At 47.4% G+C, this 17624-nt stretch overlaps 1 protein-coding gene across 2 annotated transcripts in view; it reads left to right on the top strand.

Annotated features, from left to right (window-relative positions):
* USP43 (ubiquitin specific peptidase 43) overlaps window positions 1-17624 on the top strand; it is an 87206-nt gene that overhangs the window by 46021 nt on the left and 23561 nt on the right. For both annotated transcript variants that reach the window (XM_088661657.1, XM_060271792.2), the window contains 4 exons: window positions 4805-4897; window positions 5683-5818; window positions 5965-6109; window positions 14227-14389. In XM_088661657.1, coding sequence (XP_088517783.1) covers window positions 4805-4897; window positions 5683-5818; window positions 5965-6109; window positions 14227-14389 — 537 coding nt within the window. The remainder of the gene's footprint in view (window positions 1-4804; window positions 4898-5682; window positions 5819-5964; window positions 6110-14226; window positions 14390-17624) is intronic.

Here is a 17624-nt window from a genome sequence, read left to right as displayed (position 1 = left end):
TTTCCTACCATGAGCCATCACAAAAACTAATAGAAGTGCAGGTAAATTGCTCTACGTGGGGTTCTGCCTGTGCCGTGTGTATATATACACCATGGTTTTGTGTGTGCTCTGCAAGGAGCATTAAATTCAGTAGCCTGAGATTTGCAGAGGGGGGGGCAGGTTTCTAGCCCTTATGGCAATCAATGTGAGTTTGATTATTTTTGTGGGCAATGGTTGGTGTAATCTCAGAAGCCAAGGAGGCAGGTTGGTGTGTGAGGGAAGGACAGGCAGCTAGGAAGCAACAGGGTGCCATTACTCTGTATATCTTCATGCCCTTCCATGTGCCTAGTGGAGCTGAACAATTATTGCGGAAGAGAACAAATGCACAAATTTATCGGTTTCCAAAATTGAAAGAAGTTTAGGTTTTCATTAAAAATGAAAAGGAGCACCCGGGACTCCTTAAATAGTCAACACAATTGCACCCTCGATCAGCAGAGGCTCTGTTGTTTTGCTCCGGACCGCATTATAAAAAATTGCTGCCTGCTCTGCTGCAAATCTGTTCTCCAGTAGCGCCTACATGTGGTGGTTGCAATTTCCATGGTATCTGAGGCAGTTTTAAGATTCCACCCACCTTCTGCAGCGAAGCAGAAGAGGAGCTTTAGATTACTCCTTGCTGAGCCAGCCTCCCCCATGCCCAGCCTAACCCCATGTGCCCCCCAAAAGGCCCCCTTTCCCATCGTGCTGGTTGGCAGAGAGAGACACGCCAGGCATGCCAAGCGGCTCTCCACTCCCCAATTAATCCCTTTCCCATTAATGCTTATTAAAAAGGGCTGCTTTCATTTTCAGCCTGCCAACTTCAGATCTGTGCGTCAAAGCCTGTCTATATGCAAACGATCTATTAACGGTGCAGTGCTGCTCCGCTCTGAGCTGGCTGGTGAAGGAAGGGAAAAAGTAGGGCTCGGAGTTTGGCTTGACTTTAATTTAGGACGCGAGTGTGTGTGTGTTCATTTGAGTGGGGGTGGGGTGGGGAGGAAGCGAGAGCGAGAGCTTGGGAAGCGAACTGGCTATTTCCATTAAATATATATAATATCCCTGCAGAGCTTGGATAGAGTACTTCTTCAAAACTTGGTACCTGAGTGGGAATGGCAGCAGGTGGGAGATTGAGTTTGCCAGGGTTTCTTATTCATGCATGGCCTTTGGGTGGGGGTGGAGAGCCGCCACAGTGCCATTGATAGCCATTCTTGTATTCTGGCACTGTGATCAGAGAAGGTCAAGAGAGACCCGCTGGATCCCTCCAAAGTTCCTCCTAGCACAGAATCCTCTTTCCCACAGTGCTCAGCCAGATGCTTCTGCGCAGCCCAGACACAAAGGGAACAGCCCTCTTCTGTTCTTTGACCTCCCCCTACCCCCACTCCCACCCCTCCGCCCGCCCGCCCAGCAACTACCTCTGAGCTTGGGGTTTAGCTATTACGGTCAATAGTCACTGACAGACCGGTTCCCCCTCTGCAAATTTGTCTAATCCCCTTTTGAAGACATCTAAGATAGCGCCCGTCCCCACATCTTTCTGCTGGCGAATTCCATTAGCTGTGTGAAAAAAAGTACTTTCTTTTGTCCGTCTTGAATCTACCCCTTAATCAGAATCGTCGTGTGATCGCAAGTTCTAGTCTTATGGCTGAGGGAGGGGGAAGATGAACCTCTCTCCCTCTCTGTTTCTCTTTCCATGCATAATTTTGTAAACCTCGGTGCTATTCCCCCCTCTAGGCATTTTCTAAACAAATCCCTCACCCAATACTTTGGCCTTTCTTCTGTGGGAAATGTGCTCCAGCTCCCCCGATAGTGAGGCCTTTCCTTAAATGTGTGTGTGAGAGAAAACTCGGAGCCTCAAGTCCTACTGCAATCGGAGACCGCCATTTCCCCCTTTGATCTTATCCGCTAGGACTCTTCTTAGACTTAAGCTATGGAATTTGCTATCACACGGTGTAATGATGGCTGCTGCCTTTGACAGCATTAAAAGGAGATTAGGCACATTCACTGGGATAAGGCTATCTTGATGGTTATGTGTTAACTCCAGGATCAGAGAAACCATGCCTCTGACATGCTGGGAATTGTAAGTGAGGAAAGTGCTATTGCTTGTAAGCTTCCATAGGAATCTGGTAGGCCACTGTTGAGAACATTAGTGGACCAGATGGGCCTTTGGCCTGATTCAGTGGGGCTTTCCTTATAGAATTGTAGAGTCGGCAGGGACCATCTAGTCCAGGCATCCCTCCAGATGTTTTGGACTACAATTCCCATCTTCCCCAACCACTGGTCCTGTTAGCTAGGGATCATGGGAGTTGTAGGCCAAAACATCTGGAGGGCCGCAGTTTGGGGATGCCTGATCTAGTCCAACCCTTTGCAATGCAGGAATCCCCCCCCCCCGGCCAGCGTGGGCTCGAACCCATGACCATGAGATCAAGAGTCCCATGCTTTACTGACTGAGCTGTGTTCCTCGTTAATTAAATGATGGTGGTGGTGGTGATGATGATATAGGAGGGCAAATAGTGCACCAGATGTCAAATTCTCGAGAGAGGGGAGGTTGTCTGCTTCTACTGATGGTTTCACCTTGGCAAAGTCAGACTGCTAGTGCATGCAGTGGGGTTGTGTGAAAGTGAGTGGGAGCAAAAGAATGCAGATAAAAATAGGACTCTGTGTCTTTTAAAATAATATTTCAAGGGTAGCTGCAAAGAATGAGATAGGGCAAGCTTTAAGTACTGAGCAAAGCAGCTCCTGCTACACAATACCTGACTCCCCACCCCTCCATAACTAATACCAGCTTCCTAGAGGGCAGATTTAAATGTAAATGATGGCGGTAGTGGGGGGTTAGACTGTCTCCCAGTGCTGTGCCCTTGATCCAAATCTTTCCTTCTCCCCTGCAACACCTTATAACAAAGAAAAATCCATTGGCCAATCTGATCTGCTGTCACATTTAGTTTGGCCATTAGTCTCGAGATGTTGGCTGCAGTTTGTCGATGGGGGAGGCCAAGCATTCAAACACCTCCGTTTTTTGTTCCTTCACAGGTACAAGAGCTGAGTCTTTTACATGTATCTGCTAGAAGTCTGTTTAGTGCAATGGATTGGTCTAACTGAATGTAGATACCATGGCAAATCCTATGTTGTGGATGCATTTTTTTGGGGGGGGGGTAATGCACAGTGCCTCCATGCCTACAAATGCATATCCAAAGGGGTCGTTCTGTGTCATTTGGCAAAACTGTGCTACAGAAAAGCAGATGCAGTAGTGCTTTTGGGTGGCATGGCATCATGAAGGGTGTTACCTGCGCCCTACTGAAAGCGCACCTGTATATTTAAGGGAGACTGCACCACTGATGAAAAAGGGACTTACCTGAAGTATCCACGTAGGTGAAGGTAACTTTCTATTATTAGGGAGTAGTTGATTGTTTTCCTTTCTAGAATGGATTCAGCCCTGCATGTTGAGTCTAACCCTCGCTGCTTCTTCCTTTTGGGAAATCTTTTATTTTTATGCCACATAATGGAGCTTGAACTCCCAGGTAATCTTGTTAGGTGCAATCCCATTAACTGGCTAGGACTTGCACCACTGAGCCAATCTCATTAAAAGCTGGTCTCACTTCTGATGATCGGCTCTGTTCACTGCCGAGGAAATAAGTCCACTTTTGGTGGAATGGGTGGCCCTGCTGGGTGGAGGGCTACTTGTGGAAAACCCACTCTTTACTGCTGAATTGGAGCAAACGGCACAAAATTGCCGCTTGTTCTGATTCAGCATTAAAGAACAGTTTTCTTGGAGAAAGCAGTGGGGCAAAAAATAACCACTCTGACTTGGAGCTTCAAAGGGTGGTCCTGTGCCTAGAAAGAGCAGGGATGATCCCTGCTTGCAGTATTGTAGCTTTGGTCTTTTATCTGTTCTTTGAAACCAAGGGTATGTATTGATATGCATCAAGGGGATTGCTTCAGTCAGCCACAAATCATCTTGGTGAAGCACAGAATGTCTCCGTCACAGAAACGGATCTGGCGCTATGAGGCTACAAACAAGTGTCAGGAAGAGAGACACTGCTGGATGAACAAAATGCGATTTGGTTATTACAGTGAACTCAGTGTTGGATGTGAGCTGAGGGGTCAGCTTTGTTTTTCAGCATGTGTGTAAAACATGTTACCACCCCAGGGCAACTATGGGAGAAAAAAAGTTTCATTCAGAGATAAGAGCTTCAAAATACTTTGTAGTATCTACCCTGTAGATAAAAGAATCGCTGACTGTGGCATGGAACTGGTCACAGTGACACAGAGGATGAGCCTGGGTGTAGTAACCAATAATGTTGTTGCCTGGGGGACAGGGAAGAATGTATTCATTTATGGAAAGTCAATTTACAGGGATACAAATTTAGAACTATTAACTGTCTGATCTTAAGCTCCTCAAAGTGACTTCAGTATCATGCTGCTCTTGATAATATTCATAGACTAGGTGCAGATCTTCCTTGTGTTCATTCTTCTGTGGGGAGTCTACTGGCTCAACCCTCTTTTTGTAGAACAAGGGCCCCCCTGAACAGCTCTTCAGCTGGAGCAATGCAACTGTACCTGTGAGATTAAAATGGTAAATTTAGACAAATTTACTGGGAAGCGAGGCTCATGGACCTCACCAGTGTTTATTTCCAAGTTGTTAATGGGCAAATTTGACAAGGGCTGACCTCTTGGGACCTTAGTTATTCTGCATTCCACAAGTTCACCTTTTAAGCCTTGAGGCCAGATATGTGCTTCATACTCCTAGAATACAAAGTGTGAGGTCAGCCCTACATTGTTTCTCTCCCTTCCTTTCTAGGTCCTCCTTGACTTGCCCTCACTGCCTAAAGCAGAGCAACACCTTTGATCCCTTCCTGTGCATCTCATTGCCCATCCCTTTGCGCCAGACCAGGTATGTGAGCCAAGTACCCACACTTCTATAGACCCACCCACCTGCTCAATCTCCACTCACCCTCTGTAGACTAATCCACATTATCCACATTTATCTGTTTTTGATCCACAGATGGGTCTGCTGTTCCCCCACCCCGGTGGGTAGTTTCACTCCCAAATGCGGAGCTAACTAGGCTCCTCTGACATCTCCTTTCTGATGGTGCAGGAGTGCATGCAGAGTCTGCCCCGTGCAGACTGCAGATGAGCCAGTAATGACTTTCCCCTCCAGCTAAAAACTTGCAGTCACAGCCAGTCACCAACTTCCAGCAACGGCGCTCCCGGTTCTGCTTGCTGTGGCTGATGCTTGGTGCCATCTTTTCTTTAATAGCTGGAGGGCTTAGCCAGGCCTCTGGTAGGCAGCTCCCATTTGTCAGCTGTTGCTGGAGCAAAGGAAGACAGAGGGTTGCATGCAGGAGAGAAGAGACGAGTGTGTCTAAAGCAGACATGAGCTGCTTTACAACCTTGTAGGATCTACTTTGCTGCTACGTTGTTGTTGTTGTTGTTGTTGTTGTTGTTGTTGTTGCTAGAACCCTGAGGTCCACTTTGGGTAGCACAAAAGTCTTCAACATTAAAAACTTCCCTGTTGAGGGCTGTCTTCAGAACTAACAATAATTTTATTATTTATATGGGTCCCAGGGCTCTGGCTGCACCCTGTATCTCACCAGGGCAGGGCAGGGCAGGGCTGCCATTTGGTGGCCATTTTGCTGCACCACCCTAAGTTCCCTTTCCCGGCCCCTTTCCCTCTAGGCCTTTGAACGTCACCCTTGTCTTCCAATCCAAGAGCCAACGATTTGTGCGTGTGGGCCTGGCTGTGCCTCTCCTCAGTACCGTGGCAAAGCTGAGGGAAATGGTGGCAGAGGAAGGCAAGATTTCACCTGACCAGGTAAGCCAGACTTCTTCCTGCCCCCATGCTCTGGGTGCCCTTGTCCCCTGCGAACTGCATATAAGCCAATGAGGTTTTCCTTTCTCATATGCCGCCTAAGTCCTCAAGCCTTGCAAGGCCCTGACCATTTCACTCTGCCGCTGCAGGTGATCCTGGCTGAGCTGGGCCAATCAGGGTTCCGGTGCTCCTTCTCGGACGACGAGGACCTGAACACCATCACAGAGGGTGACAACGTCTACGCTTTCCAGGCTCCTCTCTCCTTCAGCAGGGCCAGCTCTTCCCGCCTCTCAGGTGTGTCCTGCTGTGGCAGCTGGAACGCATTCTGAATGTCCCTCCAAAAATGCCCATCAAATAAGCTCTGGAGAGGCGGCCACGTTCTTCCCCATCCCCATCCCTGGGCCCCTCTCCTGCTCTTGTCCAGCTGGCTCCTCTCTTCCCCCTCTCCACATGGAGGTGTCTGGCACTCAGAGCTTCAGGTACTTTTGTATCAATTGATGAAAAGTTGAAGAAAATAATAATTCCCTCCACTGAGTATTTATCCCCCCCCCAATTCCAAACCAAATACAACATCAACAGAGCTGTGTTCTTAAATCCCGACTGCTGCAATAACATACCTGCCAAGTGCCCTGTTTTATTTGAGATTGCCCCATTTGCTTTGAAGGTGCCTCAGGTTCTGCCTGTGCCCCAGGGTTCGTGTGGATTCACGTGGCTGGTGGGCAGGTGGGTAAGGGCAAAGGTGAGCAGAGATTGGGTGGGCGAGGGTGGGTGGGTGTCTTGCTTTGCCCTCCCAGAATGTTGCAGGGTATGCACATACCTGCCAAGTTGCTGTCGGAGAAATAAGGGACCGGGCGGAAGTAGCAGACCGGAAGTAGCACTGCCGCCATTTTGGAACTGGGTGGAGCATGCTCAGAAGTGACTTTTGATGCTGCTTTGCCCAGTTCCAAAATGGCCGCCGCGGCAGAAGTCGCACTGCAGCCATTTTGGAACTGGGCAGAGCAGCATTAAAAGTCGCTTCTGAGCATGCTCCGCCCAGTTCCAAAATGGCCGCCGCGCCAGAATAAACCGGGAAAAAACAAAAAAATTCGTTTTTTCAGCTAGGAACAGCTGGAAAAATGGGGATTTCCCGGGGAATACGGGAGACTTGGCAGCTATGGGTATGCAATAATACAGGAAGCCATGTGCGGAGGAGCCTAATTTAAGGAGCAAAAAGTGCTGTGTATATCTAACCCTCCACTTTCCCCAGCCTTTTTCCTTTCATCCTCCCAGCTTGCTGCCTTTCTCCATGCTTGAGAAGACTGGGAGTCAAGCGGTAGGGAAGAGGGGCTGTGGGGGTGTATATTGAGAGAAGAGCTTCTCTCACCCACACATCCGTTTTATTCCTTAAACAGTGGCACCCATTCCCCCATCCACGTTCTTGGCCACGGCAGCAGATCCAGGTTTAAACACACCGATCTACTGCTGCCCATGTCTAGCACGGCCTTGAGAAAGCCAGGTGGCCATGTGACAATCATGTGTGACGGACAGAATGCTCCTTTATTCAGCGACCAAGCAAAGGTACTGCTGCCAAAAGTAACAGCCTCAGAGCCGGGCAATTAACTCGGCACTTGTTAAGAACCTGTGCTGATGTTGTGAAGGTTGGGATGCTTTGCACATTGGCATTCGGAAGCCAGCGTGGAGGAAAGGAGGAGGAGGAGATGCCCAATGCAAAAGGGAGAAAGAAGAGAGTTTTCTTGGCTTCATGGGATCACAAGGAGGCCAGTAACTTTTAACTGAAGACTGGCTCTATCCATCAGCCTGCCCTTGTCTCCTCCAGCCAGCACAGATTAGCCACAGTCACAGCAAATAGCCTCAGAATGAGTGGGCTTTAGGGGCGCCGAAACTCTGTCACTTTAACGGCCTCTTATTAAGATCTACAGTCTTGTGATTGCATCATGAGGCCTCTGGGAAATACCTTTTCCCTGCAGAGTCAGAGGACCTTCTCCGCCCCCGCTGGCAGCTTTACTACTTGGCTGTGCAAAAGGCATTTTTCCTTGAGTCTGCTCTTTGTTTGGCTTTCGGCTGGCTCTGGCAGACTGTGAAGAGGTGATGCACCTGTAAGGCGGAGGTGCAGTCGCTGGGACCAAGTCTGAGCTGACAAATCGGGATGGCTGCGTCTGAGAAGAATTGGATGGATGCTGATGGATCAGCCCAAGAACCTCTCCTGTGCCCCCGGTCCTGTTTCTCAGCCTGCTGGCCTGATTTCCTTCTGAGAGGTTTCAAGTTGTTTAGCACTGAACACACAAGTGGCTGTTGTTGAAATTGATGCAGTGAAAGCTTGCCTGCTCCTGCTTTTCTGCAACAAGTGTGTTCTTCAGTTCCTTCTTTTTGGGGGTGTCTGGAGGTATAGTCCTCGTCTGCTAGGGTCATCTCAGAGTGCACATTGTTTGAAAGCACCTCCTTTGCCAACTTGGGAAACTTCATGCATCATGGGGGCTGCAAGGTTTCACCAGGAGGCATTAACCTTCTGCATACAAGGCGAGTTTGATACATGGGTGCATTCACAAAAGTAGCTCCACACATGTATCCAGAGGTGGCCCTGGGCCATTTGGGAAAGGTGATTTCTGAACAGTGAATTGCTCAAAGGGTGCTTCCAGACCATTGCTATTTTCAGGTGGGATTCAGATCATGTACCAGGAAATTCAGGTTGATTAATCAGGTTGATTAATAAATGAATGAATGAGTGTTAATATGGTGCTCTTAAAGCAAACTGGCTTCCTCCCCCAAATGGGACCTTTTGTAATAAGCAAAGTGGTAGAAAAATACACTGGGAAGTGTAGGATAAAAGTTGTATGGCATGTTGTCTAACTTCCCTGCAAACAAAGAAGAAATGAATGCTCAGTCAATCAATGACATCACGTAACCTCCTTGCAAACACTTGATAAACCTGTTAATTTTTCTGAGTGTTTCAGTGCTGGGAGACACCGCAGTTCACTAGAGCTTTTCTTTTCTCCCAGTGTTTGTTTGCTGAAGTTATTTTGCCCCCCTCTCCACCCCCACTTTCCATCTGTTCTATTCTTTATGATTCCTTGTTGTGGCAAAAGATAAATAAAGTACAAGCTGATATTTTGCAACGAGTAACCGGTGCATATTGTTCTGTATGCAGTTTGGTTTTCTTTTCTTTTTTTCCTTTTGCACCAAATCCGCAAGGTCATATTTTATCAGAAAAAACTCCTACATTTTAGTATGCTTTGTTCCCCTAGTCCTAACTTGTTACCAATATGAATCATAGAATCATAGAATTGTAGAGTTGGAAGGGACCTTGAGGATCATCTAGTTAATCTCCCTGCAATGCAGGAATATATGAGGATCGAACCTGCAACCTTGGTGTTATCGGCTCCATAGAAGCACTGTTTGGACTACAAAGCTATAGTCCAGGTTAAAGGCAGCATTAGATTAGGAACGCTTGTTACAGGATAGGCACAGACCAACTTTCTCCAACGTCCTCCAGATACGTTTTTCCCCAGCATGGCCATTTGGAGGGCACCAGGTTGGGGAAAGCTGCTATCCGCCCCTAAGCCTGCTTTACTGCGGTGTTCTGCCTCTGCCTTTCAGGCATTTGGGGAATGGTGTGCTGTGATGTACAGCAGGAAAAGAAATGCCCATAGCCTCTCCTGCACAGCATCCCAAGGTTTCTCAGTTTAAGCTTGAAACACTGAAAATGGTTGAGGTTTGTAGCGTTAATGCAGCTGTGTCGAACCATTCAGAAAAAGAAAAAGCCCGTGGGAAAAATGTCTCCCCTAACGTAGTTTAGGGTAAATAGAAACAGACGTGTTTGCAGTTGCTTTCATTCCAGTTATTAGCAGGCAGATGAAAGAGAGGTGGTAGCCTAAGATGGGACTGAGAATGATGTTGCATGGAAGCCAAGGCTCTAAAAAAGCCAAAAGGATAAGATGTGAAAAATAATGTGTTGAATTTGATTATGTATTGCAAAAAATTAATAAAATATTATATGGCAAAAAAAGAGAGAGAATGATGTTGGAGTCTACCTCCCATTGGCAGGTGTCTCAAAGAAGGTGAAAACCCCTATAGTTCCACCTCTGCTTTCAGAAGCTGCATGCTCCCATACACTACCAGTTGCTGGGAGCTGCAGGTATTTGTGCATTCATAGCCAGCTTGCAGCCTTCCCATAAGCACCTGTCTGGTCAGCAGGCTCTCCTTACCTTCTTCTAGTTCCATAGCTATGGTGCAAGCTCAGGCAGGCATGCCTGGAAAAAACAACAACAAAGAGGCAGATCCCCTCCTGGAAAACACATGAATTGCAAAATACTGTTTGTCACAGGTAGTGAGTGAGTCTGTAGAGCAGGCATAGGCAAACTCGGCCCTCCAGATGTTTTGGGACTACACCTCCCACCATCCCTGGCCACTGGTCCTGTTAGCTAGGGATGACGGACGTTGTAGTCCCAAAACATCTGGAGGGACGAGTTTGCCTATGCCTGCGGTAGATCAACAACATGAAGCATCTCCAAAAACACACACACTGAAAACCACAGTCCCTGGAAGATATCCCTAGGCATTGGAAGGTGGTGGCAGCGTGAACCCACCTATGCCAGCTCAGCCAAACTCTGCAGCAAGGGTCTTGTTGGATTACAACTCCCATCATTCTTGACCACTGGCCGTGCTGGCTGGTCACTAGACCCCTAGAGTTTGACTGAAAGGGTGGACTCACGCGGCTGCTAATGCGATGTGCGCTTTGGGTACCTTTTGGGGACAATGATTTTTGGGAACTCTTGATGTTTTATTATTATTATTAAAGGTTTTCTTGGTTTACAAAGATATGTGCAATGTCTCTCATAACATTTTTACAAATCAGTTTCATTTGTTGAGACATTGGGGAGGAAAGGGGAAGAGAGGTGACAATGTTTCTATTTTGCTTAATGTGTGTGGGGCTTTTTGTTAGCGTTGCTTGTGTAGGCACCGTCTTGTGTAGGCACCGTCTCATCATAAACGACAAGGGGGAAGGCCTGTCCCTGAACATGGCCCTCCACATCAGCTGAGACCCAGGGCCGACCGGCCAAGGGCCAGACGGCCCAAAATACCCCAAACGAACACCTATAAGACTACATATAGGAAACTCTTTACAACTTACCCCCTACTCTTTAACCCCAATCTAATTCTAACCCCACTAGCCCCCTACCCACCACACCCTAGGTTAGCGCAACCTCAATGGTTCAGTAAACAGCACGAAGTGAGAGACATAGGACAACCCGGACAGGTTGGCAAGAAATCACCCTACATAATAGAAAAGCATGATGGCTAGCTTAAAAGCAATTACATTAAATGTGAGGGGGCTGGGAAACCCCATCAAAAACACTCACCCACCCCACTCACCCACAAAACAAAGACCACCACAGCCAACCACAAAAGAACAACCATATTCTAGGCCAGGCATCCCCAAACTGCAGCCCTCCAGATGTTTTGGCCTACAACTCCCATGATCCCTTGCTAACAGGAGCAGTAGTCGGGGAAGATGGGAATTGTAGTCCAAAACATCTGGAGGGCCGAAGTTTGGGGATGCTTGTCCTAGGCCAACCCCAACACCTCTCACCATCAAAGGAACACAAGTGAACAGCAGGGAACTCTTGATGTTGTTGCTCTAGAGACTCACTTGGGTCATAGAATTGTAGCATTGGAAGGGAGCAGAGGGTCATATGGTCCAGCCCCCTGCAATGCAAGGATCTCAACTAGATCACCCATGACAGAAGGCCACCCATCCTCTGCTTAAAAACCTCCAAGAAAAGAGACTCCACCACCTCTGTCCATTGTTGAACAGCTAAGTTCTTCCTGATGTTTAGTCGTAGTTTCCTCCCTTGTAACTCTGAAGCCATTGGTTCGGGTCCTAGCCTCTGGAGCAGGAGAAAACAAGCTTGCTCCATCCTCCGCATGGTAGACCTGTGATCAATACCGTTTTATAATTAGTGTGTTGCCGAAAGGGGACCCATCTCTGATTTGTGACTAATGCAAGAAGTTATTTTTAGCCTTCCATGGACCTGGCAGGCAGCCAAGCCATCCGTGCTTCAAAAGGTCAGGCTCTGAATCGAGATAAATTGGTTTTACAGTCTGTAAAATGCTGCTAGAGATCCAAAGAACTCCAAGTCAGGGAGCTGGGAGGTGTTGTGAATCCTGGAGTGGCAGGAGGGTGTAGCTAGGCTAAAAGCCTGTAAAGAACAAGAAAAGAGAGGCAAGGGGGAATGATGTTGCCTCTTTTAAAGAAACCCAGAAGTTTTGGGAAAACAATAATAAATATTTGGCGTGCTTCCACCTGCTCTGTGTAGAATCATAGAGTCCTAGAATTGTAGAGTTGGAAAAGGGACCCTGAGGGTCATCTAGTCAACCCCCTGCAACACAGGGATCTCAACTAGATCATACATGACAGGTGTTTGAGTCATGTAACCCCTGCCTTCAGTCTGAAGTGGAGCCATAGGCCAGAAAGGGCATTATTGCTACATTCTGTTGATTTGATAAATGAGGCAAGCGTGACTTCCAGGTTCATCCCGATTTGAGAATCCTGGAGCTGTGAATTCTGAGATACTTCCCTGGATATGGGCTTTGCAAGGCTGAGGCTTTCAAGAGGGCAGTTTGGTGGGGAAGAAACCAGGTGCTGAGAGGCAAATGGGGATGAGCTGAGCCTTGGTGCTTATGGCTGCATTTTGGGATGGATTAGCTTTTATATGCAAAATGAGAAGGAAGACGGGAGGCAAAGTGCTGTGGCAGTGATTTATTGCCTCTCTGGGCTAAACAAGAGGCCTTAATTGAAAAACATCAGAGGAGACAGCGCACGCAGATCTGGGAGATGAAGTTCATGGCAATCCTGCCTTTTGGACAGCCCTATTGCCAGGTGGTTTTGATGAATTGCACAGCCCCGATCTGGGGAGATGGACAGATCTAGTTGCAAATTGGAGGCGCAGATTGGACTGATTATGCGTGAGCGTTTATTGCTGGTGATAATGGACACCAACTTGTTGAGAGTGTTAATGTTTATTCTTCCTTGCAGAATCGCAGATCTGGAAGGGATTCATTTGAATAATTTTGTCAAACCTTTGCTCTAATGCAATATGCCCTATATCTTATGATTTTCGGATGATCTAGATTTTCTATGAAAGTTCTTGAAAACGAGAGCCCACAAATCTCGAGTCATCTTATTCCCTTGCTGTCTATTATAATTAGGAAGCTTCCCCCCAACCCTGCATGGGTTTTATTTTCCATGATATGGGGGTGGGTGGGAGCTGGGGGCAGTGTTGTATAGTGGTTCCACTCCTTCCTCCTGGGCCGTGTCCAGAGGTGGTGTGGGGGGGAATGAATGTTCAGACCCCTGAGCACTCACTTGTGGGGTGCCTTGGGGCTCCATCCTCTCCCCAGTGCTTTTCAACATCTATATGAAGCTCTTGTGGCAGATTATCAGGGGGTTGGGGTTGAGTGTTCACCAATATGCAGATGATACCCAGTTCTAGCTGTCTTTTAAATCAGAACCAGTGAAGGCAGTGAATGTCCTATGTGAGTGTCTGGAGGTAGTGGGAGGATGGATGGCTGTTATTAGATTAAGGTTGAATTCTGATAAGAAAGAAGTACTGTTTCTGGGAGACAGGGGGCAGGCAAGTGTGGGAGACTCCCTGGTCCTGAATAGGGTAACTGTGCCCCTAAAGGACCAGCCTGGGGGGTCATTTTGGACTCACAACTGTTCTTGGAAGTGCAGGTTAATTCTGTATCCAGGGCAGCTGTCTACCACCTCCATCCGATACGCTGGCTGAAATCCTACCTACCAGCACACTGTCTCGCCAGAGTGGTACATACTCTGGTTATCTCCTGCTTGGACTACTGCAATGCACTCTGCGTGGGGCTACCTTTGAAAGTGACTCGGAAACTGCAGCAAGACTGGTGATTGAGAGTAGCTGCCGGGACCAGATAACAGCTGCCCTAAAGGATATTCACTGGCTCCCAGCACATTTCCAAACACAATTCAAAGTGTTGGTGCTGACCTTTAAACAGCCTCGGCTCAGTATACCTGAATGATATTAAAAGCTCATAGTTTAACTATGGAACTCACTCCCCCAGGAGAAGCTGATCGCCACCAACTTTGATGGCTTTAAAAGAACATTGCACAAATTCATGGAGGGTTGGGCTTTCCATGACTGAAGGCAGCTATGCTCCTGAGTACCAGTTTCTGGGAATCACAGGTAGGCAGAGCACAATTGTGTGCAGGTCCTTGCAGGCTTCACAGATACTGCTCTGGGATGCTGGGCTAGATGGACCATTGGCCTGATCCATCAGCTCTTCCTATGTTCTTCTTTAAGCCATTCCCAAAGTAGTTGTCCAGTAGAGGAGAGGGATGCCTTGGGGATTTACTCACGTGCCTTATTCTTTCCTTTTGCCAGGTTGTCCCCACAGCCTCCCATCCTCTCCCAACTCTTCTGAGCCCGAAGGCCAGCGCTTGGCTCATAACGGGGCCATTTCATCGGAGTTCCTGCACCATGGCGGAGGGGGCAGGATCCTGCTCCTTGTCTGTAATGTGGCTGGGGCAGGGCAGCAGGCCGTGCGGTAAGTCCTGCCGAGCAGGAAAGCTCTTGCTAGAGCTGTTAAGAGTTCTGCCACTGTGGCTCAGTGGGAGAGCATCAGCTTTGCAGGCCAAAGATCCCAGGTTCAATTCCTAGCATCAGCAGGTAGGGCTAGGAGAGACTCCTTGCCTGAAACCCTGGAGGACCGCTGCCAGTCAGTGTGGACAATAACTGAGCTAGATGGACCAATGGTCTGACGCAGCATAACACACTTTCTTAGGTGCCTTTCCTGAAATGGGCTTGCAGAGACCAACACGAAGGCCTTTTCAGAGGGATGGGACTTTGAGCTTGGGAGTTAGTTGCTTGTTTTTTTGTCTTCTAGATCCCAGCTTGCTGATTAGCAGCTCCGAAAAAAGCCGGAAGCAATCACAGAAGCAGCAGCTGGGCTTGTTAAGAGCAGTTTCCTTTGTGTCATTTGGCACAACATCTGGGCTGTGTAACATTAATGTTAAGCTCTGATAAAGCAAGCGTAGTGGCAAGTTAATTGTCTCCACTTGGTGACGAAAGGGGCTTGGAATGGCAGCGCTGTCGCTTCAGCCAAATCAAGCTGTGCAGCTGGTTTGGACAAACAACCACCGAGCGTCCTGAGCTGCGCTTTGGACCATTTGGCCTGCAGCGGTGTTCTGCCCAGTGTGCCACTCGTTCCTTCAAAAGCCCATTTCTTTCCCATGCTGGAGACAAGGATGGAGGTGGGGGAAGCGCTGTACTCGCTTTACCAGCCACTGATGGCTGCGAGGAGCTTGCGGGAGGGCGACTGGATGCAAAAGCACTGTAGGCGGGTAATGAATTCACATTGCACATCCCAAATGTCATTAAGTAACGCTCTGCATGCTTGCAGTGGCTAATAAACCAGTCATCGGCTGGGAAACGGCTTGTAACATGCTGAGCTTTATGGAGGGCAATTTATCTAGCAATATTTCCGTGTTACGTAGGCAGGTCTAGCATCTCTCCCTCTCCCCTCCTCCCAACCCAAGTGCTTTTGCAGGGACAAGAACCATATGGCTTGATTCCTAGAACTTTCGTCTGTCCTTTTTGTACCCCATTTATTCAGCCAAACAGCAATGGGGATACTGATGGTTGTCAGAACAAGAAAAGAGCTTATAAGATGCATTAGAGGAGAGGGTAGCAGGAACTTACTTGAATCTACACTTTTGGTTCTGTCACGTTGCAGCAAATGGGTAGTGATGGTAGCCATGTCTCCTATTTTTTCAGAGGACAGTCCTCTATATGAGGGGGGGGGCGGTCTTCTCTTTGAAGGGTCATCTATTTTACAGGAACCTTAAGAGGTCTTGAAGTTGCCCGTCAACAGTTAGCAGCTGGATAGCAGATTAAGCAGGTCACTTGAGCACACGCCATACATTTAAAGCACATGTCTTCTCCCCAAAGAATCCTGGGAGTTGTTGTTTTCCACTCAGAGAGCTACAGTTCCCAGCACCCCTACAGTAACTACAGTTACCAGAACTCTTTGGGGGGGGGGGAAACATGAGCTTTGAATACATTGTTTAAATTAATAGCAATCCTGTCTGAATTTGCATTTAGAAATATAAATTTGCATATGCAAACCTCTTCTAGAGATGCATTCCCCACCCCCCTTTTTTTGGCAATGTGTGACTAGCCACTCTAAACTGGAACTGGAGGGTATATGTCTCCAATAGATCAAGTGGTTTGCTTGTTTTCTCCCCTTATTTGATTTTGAAGGGAGAAAGGTTTCTTGGCTTCTCTTCCCATCGTTTCCATTAATTCTCTTTGTAGCTCTTACGAGACTCAGTCTTTTGAGTCCTGCAAGCTGACCAAAGGAGCCTGGAGTTCCAATCTGTCAAGTCTGGCTGAGAGTTACGCTGGCACCACCAGAGTTTTGAGTGTCCAGCTGTCAGCTTTCAGCCTGGAGAACCTTTAAGAGCATGGGATCAAGCAGTTCAGATCAAAAAGTGCAGTCTCTTGAATCCCTAGGTCAAATATGTTTGGATTAATAAAGAAATAAAGAAAATACTTTCAAAACAAGCAAAATAGTTTTAGCATGGAAAATAAAGAAAGCGGAAAAAGACACACACTTTTTTCTGCTCCTGGGATGGATATATGAGACCAAGTTTCATTTTCCTTTAGTAACAGAACTAGTAAAGGGCTATGTGGAGTTTTTTTTTTAACCCAAAAGGAAAATATTTTGCCAAAGAAAGTTAGCCTTTACAGTAGAAGACTTGCCTGTCCCAAATCCTTCATGCAGACTATCCAGCTAGCCTAGGCTTTCCCTCAAACAATTATCTTGGCTTTGAAGTGGAAATAAGATTTAGCTTTCCATTTAGTCGATTTGCATAGTCCCTAAGCCCGCCTGCCCTCAGCCTAAATTTGTTCAACTCCTTCCCTCCTTCCCGCCCATTTCATAGTAGACTGTGGAGTACAAGATCTGATCACACCTGATGAGAATGATGAAACAGAGGAAAGTACTGAGCAAATATCTGCCATAAAATGCAAAATTTCCAGACATGACATTTTGATTGGCAATAGATGACTTGAAGCATTTCCAAGTAATCCAGCCCACCTGTTTTTATATCTCACAGGTGACTAGCATGCCAAGTATGCAATCTGCTTTGGAAATGGGCAAACAAGATTTTCTAGAACACTGGGAAGCTGGTCGAGTTTTATGCCAGAGACCCATGCAAGATCATTTATTTGCATAGATTTCTCACAGTACGTTTGCCTCATTAGTTTACCCCTCTTGCAAAACCGATCAAGTTATTTCAGAATTCTCTTAGTTTGTGCTTTCACATCTCATCATGACATTGGATATTGCTTGGGGAGCTTTCTTGCACCCAGTAAGGCCGACTGATGCAGAGGACTGGCCAAACGCAGGACAGGAGTGAGATCACAGAGTGGGACCGTTTCCCTCAATCCTTTGCCTGCACTGCCTCCTGCTGGTCTTGCACCCTTCGTCTTGATGAACTTCCCTTTAGTCAACATAGAGGAAGCTGAGATTGGTAATGTAACCACCACCACTGCCAGCCATTCAAGAAAACATGAATGCACAACTAGTCACCCCTTCATCATTCTTCCCTTCTCAGGCAGTATCAGTTGGGGAGAAGTGCAGCCAGACAGAGGAGAACTGGCTGAACAAACATAGGGAATATAGGAAGCTGCCTTATACCAAGTCAGACCACTGAATCCATCCTGCTCAGTATAGTTTTCACTGATGGGCATTGACCCTCCAGGGTTTCAGACAGGGA

Source organism: Zootoca vivipara, chromosome 2, assembly GCF_965207765.1.
Source record: "Zootoca vivipara chromosome 2, rZooViv2.hap1.1, whole genome shotgun sequence".
In the NCBI taxonomy this organism is placed as follows: domain Eukaryota; kingdom Metazoa; phylum Chordata; class Lepidosauria; order Squamata; family Lacertidae; genus Zootoca; species Zootoca vivipara.
This window is presented reverse-complemented; position numbering and strand designations above follow the sequence as displayed.